We start from the raw sequence: 12,320 nt of genomic DNA on the forward strand, positions 1-12,320 counted from the left end.
TTTTCCATCAGTCCAATTAGTCGGGAAACAAGTAATCAAAATTTGAACCAATCATCAATTCAGCCGAAGCCCACTGGTGAATGTAAGACTCTATTGTCTTTGTTCCTGAGTCTCTGCAGTTCGACTTCAACCATGTATCTCGGGGTACAGTTTTAGATTTGTCAACGGGACTGAAAAATACAAATATATCTATTTTTCACTCTTCCTGCTTATGCAGCTCAGGCCCACGTGGCCAAACATATTTCATGTGTACTTTGATCAACTATTCGTTATCACAAGGAGTAGTTCCTCTTTAATTGAAACTTTCCACGGTTTCCTCCTTTTTAAAAAAAAAGAAAACCCTAACCTGGAGCCACTATTTCCAAAATTATTGGCAGGCTGCCTTGGCTGGCTAAGATCGTTGACGAAATAATGACATCCCAGCTGCACGAACACGCTGCTAGACTGCGAAATAGGTTCTCCTAAATTGTGAAATAGGCTCTCCTAGACTGCAAAATAGGCACCCATCAATCAGGTTTCTGTCCAAGACATGGAGTGGAATCTGCTTTGTTTACAGTCTGGGGTGAGATTTTAGCATGGTCTGATGATGGGGATTCTGTCCTCTTTGTCATGTGACTTGTCCGTGCCCTTTAATACTGTGGACCACAGTATTCTAGTAACACACTGAAAGTGGGGGGAATTTCAGACAAGGCCTTCGTATGGTTCAATTCCTTTCTGATTGACCGCTTCCAGCAAGTAAATCCTGCAAGGTTTTTATCAAGACTCCCTCTCAGTGAGTTGTGGGCTTCCTCCGGGCTCGGCCCTTTCACCACTTCTTTTTAATCTTTATATTAAACCTTAAATTAACATATTAAAGAAATTTGAGCTAAATTACACCTCCTATGCAGACGATATGCTAATACCTTTGAAAATCTGTAATCTTGAGGAAGCCGGCACACAAGGGCAAAAGAAACTGGGGTGCATTTGGCAAGCAAACTTGAATAGTGAAACTCAAAGTACAGTCCATTTTCTATTCCTTCTGTCTGTCTGTTGCTCCTTGCTCTTTGTTTCATCTCAAATTGACCATGCTATGGTAGTGGGAGCATTAGTTAACTCACATCTGCATAACGGAAATAGTTTGTTGGCAGGCTGCCCCGAGAACTCAAATGAGGCTACAATGATCTCAGAATGCAGCAGTCAGACTTAATGTTTAAAGTACCCAGATTTCCCTCTATTTCACCACTGCACTGACCTCTCCATGGGCTCCATATGAAGGAAAGGACCTTGTTTTAAGATTCTCATTTATTTTTTATTGTATTTATTGATTTTTAAATATCTTCACTGTCTTGCACCACCATAGCTGTTTTCTTAGGTCTGCAAATAAGCTTCGGCTCCGGGTTCAATCTTCTTGATGTGTTTCCAGAGGGGACTGGGGCTTAGGTCTGTGAGCCTCGACTTTGAAATTCTTTTCCTTGGTGTGAGGAATTCAACCATCTGCACTGTGGGTGGGCGCTCACCTGGGCTTTTTTTAAACCTCTGGAAAATGTGTGGGGCTAATCCGTACACATTTTCTTATGCTCACTGCGCGACCTACACATACATCCGTGTACCCTGGGTGGACAGCCTACAGGCGTAGGCCCCCTGTCGTATTTAGTTGGGATCCGACAAGTGGAGTACATGTTGCATCCCAGAAGGGGGTTGGCCAAAACCTTCCTCCTGCCACAGCCAGCCTAATTAACTATCAAAGGCTCCATGGATCCGCCCTGTCAGTTTAACCTTCTCAGGTGGTGGCATTAATTCCCATAATTAACAAACTAATGGAGTATACTTCAAACAGGCCCACATTGGGCCTGGCTGAAGAGCTAAAACAAAGGAGACTGGGAAACCCCAACACTCCTTTGATATGCACTGTGTCAACCTGAAACCAGCTCCTGCCTCTCAGTATCAAGGGCAGTGACCTGTCGTGTCTGGGACTATGTTTATAGTAGGCAACCCCCTGCAGGGGGAAGCCCATTCAGAAGGCACGAGTATGTGGATTGATGGAGACCACGTCTGTTTTCACTACAGCTTCAAGGGAGACCTGCCGCTTTAATCAGGAACCACAGAGCTCTATTAACTCGAGAGACCCTTTGAGCCACAAAAGGCGGGAACATGGGTGCGACTTAGTTTTACGTGTTTTCACCTCTTTAACTTTTCTGTTGCAAAGCACGCTGGTTGTGATCTCATGCATGAAGAATATTGTTGGTGGGGACCCCGGATTGGTCTATTAATCACTGGCGCATTTGGCATTGAAAGATGGTTGGGACCTTCTTTTGGGCAGATTGGAAGACTTTGCAAAGTGTAATGAGAAGAACTCTGCATTGGACCCTGGCTGAAGGTACAATCTGCCTTGCAGCTTCCACCAGTGAAGGAAGGCCAGGATATCCAAAGAGGAAGCAAGAATCCTCCCCTAAACGTTTCCCAGGGAACAGAGGATATACTGAATCCAGAGGATCCTCCAGCAGGTCCAGAACTGGTATCCAGCCAGCAAACCGCATTCCCTGCTAGACTGTGCAAGCAAGCTTCCTAGTTGGGGAAGTACCAGAGAGTCTCTGAACTAAACCAAGAACATGGCCGTTGCTTGCAACAGTCTCCTCGGCTTTTGGCTGTCTGCCTTAAAGGATGGCACAAGCCCAGTGAAGAAGTTCAGAGTGCATCGACAAGCATCAACCAGCGTCTGCCTTAAGACATTTCCGAGTCCCTCGAGCTGCAACTGACTGCACCGCTGACTGTTGTCACGCTGCAGTTACAAACATCCTCTGAGATGCCTCGACTAGTGCTTCAGACTCGCCAACCAGCACTGAGACAATAATTCCTGACCCAGTCGCCATGTAGGCCACCTGCAGTCGTCCGCCCAGCCTTGTTTGCTGAACTGCCTGCCGTCTGATACCCACATTTGTCTCCCGTCTTGAACTCTGTCGCTGCAAAGCGCAGTGAAACCGACTAGACCCTGCTGAGCACCAAGAACTTATGCAAACACAAGGTACATTGTGATTCTGTCCCCGTGGTCCTTCTCAGAAGACCCCTAGTGACATTTTGAGCCATTGCTCCCTTTGTGTGGAAACCAAGTATCCTTGAACTATTGCGATTAGTTACTTTACCAACTACCCTCCTGTTGGTATCAAGAGTGCATCCCTTTTCCTTCTTGAAACTGTCTGTCTTCTGCATTCCTTTACAGGGTAGGTTGTATTTTCCAGTGTGCTAGACCTCTCTGTTGTGATAACAATTAAGTAGATCTGTGTAAACCACCTTAACTGGACAGTCCCTTTTATCATTGGGTAATAATTGTACTTTTGCTGTGTTAAAACTAACCAAGGATCCATGACCTTGTGGAGATCAGTCTGCCATTTCGTCCACTCTACCAAAATTGGACAAAGAGGTTTTAATTTGCTTGCGTTTCCAATTTGTTTGGATCCCTTCTGCTGTACTGGAAGTGTGTGGCTGATTGATGGTTTAGAAACCGATATTCATCCCTAGACCACTGGTGCCCCGGAAGTTGATTCGCCACTCTTGGGAACTTCGTAAATTGTTGAAAACCTCACTGTTCAACTAAGGCCTAATCCATGCTCTGCAAAACGATTGAGTAATGTCAGTTAAGGAACTCAAGCTCTTAATATCTGTGCCTCCATGCAGTTAAATCTGCCAGGTTTAGTGCTATATAAATCTGACAAATCATTCAAAAGGTTTTCACACCAGCTTTATGCAAACTGTTTCCGTAGGCAAGTTCAGCTTCTTAAATTCTTTTGTGAGAACAACAAAGAACCCTGGAACGCAAACAGATCCTCCAGTAGGTCTGATTTTTAGCATGTTCTGAGAAATAACTAAGACGTTCATGTGGTTGCTAGGTGGCCGCAGGAATTGCAGCATGACCCATTTCTCTTTTTAGAAAACGTGAAAACACACACGCCTCCCGCCTCTCCCCCTACCCCAATGAACGGGACTCTGTAATTGTTGAGGGGTGAAGGGCCTGCCACTGATGAAGCAGTATAGAATATTGAAAACTGGCTGTGCCACAGCTCTAACACACTCGCCCTAGGTGATACATTAATTAGGAGGTTTTTGGGGGCTGTAGAACCCACATCCTCTGGAACATAAATGAGAACTCTTTGGGGGTTGTGAAACTCTTATCGTTGTGAACATAAAATATGAGGGAATGTTGGGGAGGAAGGGGTGCTGTGGAATCCTCACCTACCTTCAGTATTGCTATCTTTGGACCAGAAACCGCACTGTGGGATATGGAGCTCTGCACCTTTACCACATCTCTTACATAATTACTTCCCATCCCACTTCAGACTATCTCGCTGTCGTAACTCTAAGCTCTGGTCCAAATTAATTTACACCTTGCAACGAAAAGCGTAATGTGTTAGTCGGGTGAGGTGGCTATGCAGCTCAGTTGGAGACCAACAAACCAAAGTGGAATGGCTCATAAGCCAGGTTGCTTGAGTGGCATCCTTCAGAACCTGAAAGCCACCCAATCCAGCACAAGTCTGTGCTTGTAAGTTGGTTGCTCCCGTCCACCACTGGGGTGGGGGTACAACAGAGCTTTCACAAGGGGAAACGCTCCCTGGTCCTGGGCCACATACAGCAGCTCCTTCCCTCGAAATCCAACTGGTAGCTCGGTGTTAATCACCTATTTCCCCCACAGAGGACTTTCTATCCCAACTCTCAAATCGTGTCCTTATCACCAGTCATTGGTTGTCTAGTATTGTCACTCAATCTCTTAGCAACGGGTCCTCCACCGTTACATAATTTCTGGACACCACACTGTCCCCTAAAATGAGAAATCTGTCACGTCGCACATACTGGCTGCACAATACAACCCCAGCCCTGTCGTCCTCGGGTCCTGGAAGTCGGGCACATTGCCCCACCGTCCTAAGCGCACCGCTCCATAGGGCCAACCATGAAATGGCCATAATCAAACGGGTACGGAGGGCCCCAAAAATACAAGTGTTAGCTTTATACACATGAAAAGACCATGGGCAAATTGCTGGGTGTAGTGAGCCTTCTGCCTTGTATCAAATCTCAGTTTAAAAAAATAAGAAAAAAAGATGTTGGGATTGACGCAGTTTGGAACATTAACTTTTCACAAACTTCTTTGTCGGTGGTCCTGCAATCCATAACGTGCAGCCGCGATATTGATCATGTAACAAAAAAACGGATTTGTAGAGGTGTGCTTGTGGCAATTAGGCAGGTCTTGAAAGTTTGGAAAACGAGGAAGAAGCCTCTGGCTGAGGATTGGCTCTATGATATGATTATTTCAAAAAATGAGAAATGTTTGCTTCATAAACAATGCAAGGAAATTGTTTATGAAGATATTTGGTGTCCCTTTTTAAAGAGTTCTATGGAAATTGACAAGTTAACATGGAGGTGTGCTTTAAGACTTTTGACTTGTATTATGAGGGGAGATTTAGGTGTAGGGGTGTGTATTTGTTGTCTTTTGTCTAGTCTTGTCTCATTTTGTTGTCTGCTCTATTTTGTTAAGTCAAGTTGTACCTTAATAGTATTTGAGCTTGGTTCTTTGTTGTTTCTTGATGGTAGATAAACAGTTTTGATTTCATGTTTTTAATTGTACACTTTGGTTAGTATAACTGTGCTTAATTCAAGCTCTGTTTTGGTTTTGTAATTTGACTGTTCACTGAAATTCATAAATAAAGTGTTTTAAAAAAAAAAAAAAGAGAAAGGAATGTCAATATTCGGCCTTTTTGTGATCGCTGCCAGAAATTGGGAGTGTCTTTGCTTTGAGTTGTGGTGCTGAGAGCTCATTTGATGTTGCATTGCCAATGACTTTTCACGAGCCATCTTCCGCCACTAGGAGACTACATTGCCAAATGGGCAAAGAATGTACTTTGGAATTGTGCACTTCGTTTATACTCTGACGTGTGTTTAGTGCTGGGTGCGGTTCATGTTTCTACAGGATAAGACTTGGCTTATCGCCTAGTAGGTTATACACTCGCCTTGTCTGTTGAATCCCAAATATTGATGCCAAGAGCTCCACAAATACATTCACCATACAGCCCGTCTGAACAAATAATGTGCTCAATATTCATAGACTGGTTTTGAAGATGCCTTTGCAATGATGGTTGCATTAGTGAGATGCTCAATTGGCTTTTCTTTCTAAAGTTCATCTTAAATTGGTAAAATGTGGAAAAGTCTTGCGCCAGTCAATGGTTATGTTTGTAGCCGCGAGGATGGAGGTTCAATTTCCAAATTCCATTAAACTAAAGTATTGCCCTTTTCAACTCTCCCTAGTATCTGGCGAGAGATGAGAACACCAGGGCCTTGATGGCGTTGGCGAATGGCGACAAGCGGGTTATGCAGTTTTCAACCGTGAGTAGTAGTAGCTGCCACCACGTTGAAATCTTACAGTACAGCTAATGAGCTTTCAGAAGAGCTATAATGGGAGCGAGATTAAGAGTTGCATTAAGCCGCGTACAGCTGAGGCTTGGCAATGTGCTGTCATCGCAGAGCTGTTACCAAGAGTAATATTATTGGATCATTAGGCTGATAATTACCATGTGACCCAGAGATCCTCCAATGAAGTGGAACACACAATTGAGACCCTGTGGCTCATTGCTGTTTTGCTGCGATATATGATGCAACGAATGGTTAAAAAAGCAGGGTATGAATGTTGATTGGGCAACTCCAGAACATATTGTTTACAAAATATCAGAGCCATTTTAAAGCCCTGTAAACTTCTAAAACGTGTTTTAATGGTCTGCGTCTTGGGCGTTCCCTTTATATATTTTACAGTGCCTTCCTCTTTTGCCACAACTGTGCACGAACAGCCTTGCAAAAACCCAAGGAACCTGGTAGAATCTCCGCTGCATGGTTTGGATGCACAAGTGATGGTGCATTTTGGGTTGGATTTCAATGTGCACATTGTGTAATTTCCCATGACTGCCCCAAGTCTATGGGTATTTTGTACAGGAAAGGTGCATTGGTCATGGCACCTTTCCTGTACAAAATACAGATTTGTTTTTTAAAACAATTTTTTTTACTGAGCGATTGATTTTTAGTCCAGATGCTTATAAGAACACAATGGTGGCCATCCACACTCTTTATTTGGTAACAGCAATTATTTCTCTGCTGCCTGTTAGGTTTGTCCATTCGTTTTGGATTCTAGGTACAACATGAGCAACGTCAAGTGAGCCAAATTGGTATAGATTTTTTTAGTGGGGTATGGCGATGAGATGGCACAGAAAGCTTGCAGGGGTCAAGAGGCCACTTACTGTAGTTCCCGAGTGCCAATATTACTTTTAGTGCATGGGTGGCTCATTAGAACCACCGTTAGTTGTGGCTCGTATTTGCGAGTGATGCGGTCGATGCCTCTGAGCAGGAGTGGCGACTGGCGGCTCCCTCAAGTTTGAGCCTGGGGTTTTGACTTATATGTCCGCTGCCCGGCAGATCCCAAGCCATGTTCTTTACTCCACTTTACTCCACAGGGGGAGAAGCCGCACTCCAACCAGACAGAGTGGCAACACGGTTGCGGCCGGGGGGGAGGGGGGGTGAGAGGGCACCCTGGCTTTTGAGTTCCATTCCATCTCACAGTCCCAGTGGTCCTTTCTCTCCAGCAGAATATAGGGGTGCTTAGGGGGGGCTTAGAGGAGGAGGAGGAAATATAAATACATTGTGCAAATATCTGTAGATCACATTTCTCATGCATCTATGAACGGGTAACATCCCTAAAAGGACTTTTTTTTTTTTGCATGTGGTCTCTGGGGAAAATGCCATGTAGCAGTGTTCCCACTGCGTGGCCTTGCGTTCACTGCAGCCTGATTGGTAACCCTGAACCTGAATGGGTGTGGTTACAGCCTATTGAGGCTGTACATTCTCTCCCAGGTGGTGGCACTACCACTAGTTTTGGTGAAGGTTCGTTTTAGCCCCGCGCTGCAAGAGGCAATGATTTTGATAAAGATGCAACTGGCATGTACCGCCGCGCAAGGATAGGGATGGGCTGCGGCACGCCTCTCCTTTGGCAGCCTCTTTTAGGCCCGCTAGTGCCTCCACCGTGTATCCGCCTCAAAGGCTTCCAACTGGGGTCCCAAGCAGAAAGAGTTCCCTTTAGGAATGCAAAACTATTGGCTTTGCCAATGATGGCTTTTTTTCTGTTTAGTGAAATCTCTCGGGAAGGTGCTATAGGGCAGGCAGCCATCTGGCGAGAAACCACGCTCTGGCCTCCTGAGCAGCATGGCTCGGCTCCCCTTTGTGTTTGTTGCTCTCAGGCTATTCAGCTCCCTGTGTACAAATGTGGGCAAAAGCCTACCCGCTGCCTGCAAAATTGCCACCTTCACCCGTGTACACCACCCCAATACCCACCTGTACCAATTAAGCTGTTCTTTCTACTTTGTCCTCACAATTTGAAACCGGTTGTGTTTTTTAAACATGTGTATATATATATTTTTTTTAATGTAAAATATTTAGTGAAGGCTGCAAACTGCTCCGACTCTGAAGTCTCGTTGCTTTTGCATGAAACCTTTCGAAATAAAAGATGTTCTTTTCTCTTGCAGCGAGCTATTAAAGTATGTGCCCTTGGGGTTCTTGTCAGGAAGTAAACTGGGTTCAACAACAGTGCGATTGTTTTGACTAAAGCTAGCAGTGTGCCAGGAAAAATACAAACGCCTTCCAATGTAAACCATTGTCCTGAAAATACAACCCCCTTTTTTCTCAGATTATTAAATGATTGTTTTTTTTTTTGTTTTGTTTTTTTTGTTTGTGGATAACGTTTTTAAGGACCTTCATGATGTTTCCGAAATAAAGAGTAGCCACGAAGAAACCGTGGCTTGTTTTTCAGAGTTCTCACTTGCAAGTAAGAGCGCACTTGAGTATAACCTTTACTTTCCGAAAGCACTTCTCAAGGACGTATTTTGATTATTATCGGCCACATATCGGAACTTGGGATACGCTATGGCATTTATAACGCGCATATACACAAGTGTTTCAAAGCGCGACGAGGCAAGGGAGGGGGAACAGAGGGAAGGCGGAGACAACGATCTTACTAGGCCAGGTGACATTGAGAAAATGCAAGTGCAGGGGAGGGCGGGGGAGGGCAAGTGCGGGGGTACTTGGGATGTTAAGGGGTTGAAATGGAAACTTTAAGCCTTCCCTTTTAAGCAGTGTGACTCCTGCCACAACCTGAGTCACAAAATGAGCCACCCCATCGCTTGGGTGCCCTTGCTGCCTGAGCCCAACTGGCTATCATGTCCCCTATGGAAGTGGTGTGACCAGTGCTCCAGATAGGATTTGGCGGTGGGAGTATTTTACTCCTTATTTTGTAAAATTGGGAGTAAAAATGTAGAAAGATCTCCAATGGGAGGATTTTGTAAGCGGCTACAAATGTTTTCGCTCAAACGAAAAATATTTGTGTAATATTTCTTTACACCGATTTACCCATGTACATTAAAATACATGTATTTTCTAATCAGGCCATAATAGTTTCTTACTGCGTACACTACGGGTAGTTGGAGCTGTGTGTATAAAAGCAGGGGGGAGAGGTTCGGATTCTTATTATTTTTTGGGAGTATTTGCCTATTTTTAGGGAGTAAAAGTGGCCGATACTTCACTTATCTATCTGCAGGGCTTAGTGTGATAGCACAAGAAGGTGTATTAGAGCAGCTAAAGTCCACCTGGAGAAAAAAAAACCATACATGTCTGTGCCATCTTACCAAAAGTTTCTGGCACTGGGTTTTGGCTTTTTTATTTTCTCCTACTTCGATCTAAGGAGACCGTACGTAGTGTGTGGTCTCATGACTTCAGTGCCTCCTGAAATTGTGGGAATGAGGAGAGCCGGGCTTTCGCTGTTCTCTCCACTATGCTCATCTGGGCCTTATTGGGTGCAATGGTGCTGCTGATCATACAGTGAAGGTGGGCGGTAACCCTGGCTTAGGGTTGCAGTAACCTGCATATCTGGCTGCGTCCCTGACGCATCACCGCTGCACTCTAATTAAAGAATGGTTTTGCAACTTAAATAGCATTTATGTGCTTTATTTGTATTCATTTGAGGAACCGGGATGTCAATTTCGACCAGCTATGACAACAATAGCATATTTGTTGATGGAGGCATTCCCTGGAAAGGTGCCCGTACAATAGCACAAACATGAGCAGGCTTATAGGGGCATTAACAAAGTGTTGCGTATATTGGGGGGCAGTGGTTGAAGTGTATGAAAAGTAGCAGCAGAGATATGTTCCCTACTGGTCTGCACCGCACCCCGCAAACCCCATTGCCACACCCCCTCCCATGCACAATATAAACCCCCAAATGCATGTGCCTGCAGTTTAAGGGACTGTCCAGTGCACGGCACTGAAAGTGCAAGTTTCAATTGCTTCCTACACTTTTATTTTAAAACGAAACCATTCCGGAACGGTTTCTTTTTAAAATAAAAAGTATAGGAACGGTAAAACGTCATTAAAAGAAGTAGAGCAGCACAACTCCCGCCCACTGCTGGGGGGGGGGGGGTGAGTGACTTACAAAGGTAACATCTACCCGCTGCAGGGGTGCAAATGTTGCAAACTAAAGAGTACCATACCAACATATAAAATTGCATTATTACACATTACTGGAGGCAGCTGTGTGGTCCGATAGAGACAATGGGGGAGGGGGTTGCGTAGATCCCTCTTTAGCCAGTCGCTGAAGTTGAAGGCAAGCTTGGAATTGATCCACAGTCGGACTGGCTTTGGTTCCATATACTCGTGTAGATGCAAATGCAGACAGCAGGTGCTGAGGAACATAACATTTACATGAGATCTTTACAGATTAGGAGAAGGAATTGAAAAAGTGAGAGGTTGTGCATGGAGTGCCAGCCAACATGGTGTCAGTAAGTAGAAGTGGGGGAGGATCTAGGTAAGTTGTAGAAAGCCTGTGCATCAAAGTTGAGGACTTTGACCAGAACAGGGATCTGCAAGCTGCAGCTCCAGGGATGGTTTAGACCGCAACTCCCATGATCCCTCACTATTGAATGTGCAGGCTGGGTATGATGTTGGTTGTATTTGAAAATTATCTGCAGAGCAAAGGTTTCGAACCCCAGACCTAGAGGGAGCAGTGGCGTAATAGAAAATGTGGGGGCCTCCCTGCGAGCCATGCTGAGGGAGCCCCCAACTCGGCAACAGATCACGGGTCGCGCCACACTCTGGGCCGGCCTAGATTGTCACGCTTGCGCAATATACACGAAGGTGCTGCTGAAGTGGTACGCTGCAAGCTGAACCAGGAGAAAGATATAAATATGTATTTTAATGCAATATATATACTGCACACTTTCCGAGAAAAATGGCTATAACACCAATCCATTACATGTAAGTCACCAACAGTGCACAGGAACATTAATGCTTTGCTATTAAAAATGCCATGCCACAATGAAAACATGTCCAAATGGCTGCACAATGTAGACCAATGTAGACCTGTAATAACATTACAGTAAAGCATGCCAGGCCACATTTAGACATACCTAGACTGTTTGCACCAAAATGCCAGTCAAAGCAATAACACTCATCAAGAAGAGAGCACACATTAAAGCCTGCGTCTCCACGGCCTCTAACAACACGGCCAAACTCTTTAAAAATCTGCAAGGAACTAGTCAATCCTGTTGCAGTCTCTACCTCTCCTGTTCCCTCCAAGGCCCTCTGTACGGCTCTGGCCTCTCACTTCTCTGCTAAATCTCAGGACATCATGTCCTGAATCTCCTCTCCCTCTCCCTCTCTTGGCCCCCTTTGGCCATCTCAAACTCTCCCCCTCCTTTTTCCTCTTTCTCTCTGACAACACCTGACAAGGTTTCTAGACAAGTCTGATCTATGAAAGCGTTGCCCAAACAGGTGCTCCCCTGCTCCTCCAGAACCATCCAGGACCATATTGACACCCTCGCTTCAGCCTTGACTGATTTTTGTAATCACTCTTTAGCCACTGCAACGTTCCACTCTCCCCTTAAGAACTCCCTTGTGCACCACTCTTCAAGAAGCCATCTGCTGATCCTACCTGCCCGGCAAACTATTGCCCAATCTCCATCACCCCTTTCTTGGTCAAACTCTTGGAAAAGCTTGCCATTTCCCAGCTTTCTCTCCACACTGAATCTGCTGGTTGTCTCCATGACCATCAGTCTGGCTTCAGAGCTGCCAGAGGCAAAGAAACTGCTCTCTTGAACACCCATGAAGATCTGCTCTCTAACCTTGATTCCAGCATTCCTTCTGTCCTCCCCCTCCTCCTGTCCTCTGCTTTCGACACAGTCCACAATGCCATCCTGATAAATCGACTCTGTGAGAACCTGGTATCATGGATCAGGCCCTGGAGTGATTGACCTCCTCCTCCTCCTTCTTCT

At 45.2% G+C, this 12,320-nt stretch overlaps 1 protein-coding gene across 3 annotated transcripts in view; it reads left to right on the plus strand.

Annotated features, from left to right (window-relative positions):
* Positions 1 to 12,320, plus strand: part of MYZAP (myocardial zonula adherens protein) — a 372,512-nt gene that overhangs the window by 43,659 nt on the left and 316,533 nt on the right. Inside the window, exon 1 of one of the 3 annotated variants that reach the window (XM_069624911.1) lies at positions 6,273 to 6,345. The exons of the other annotated variants lie outside the window; for them this stretch is intronic. Within the exon in view, the coding sequence (XP_069481012.1) occupies positions 6,301 to 6,345 (45 nt within the window). The 5' untranslated portion in view covers positions 6,273 to 6,300. Of the gene's footprint in view, positions 1 to 6,272; positions 6,346 to 12,320 lie in introns of those variants that run through there. 3 annotated transcript variants of the gene reach the window in all.

Source organism: Ambystoma mexicanum, chromosome 11, assembly GCF_040938575.1.
Source record: "Ambystoma mexicanum isolate Mex_15411 chromosome 11, UKY_AmexF1_1, whole genome shotgun sequence".
Classification (NCBI taxonomy): domain Eukaryota; kingdom Metazoa; phylum Chordata; class Amphibia; order Caudata; family Ambystomatidae; genus Ambystoma; species Ambystoma mexicanum.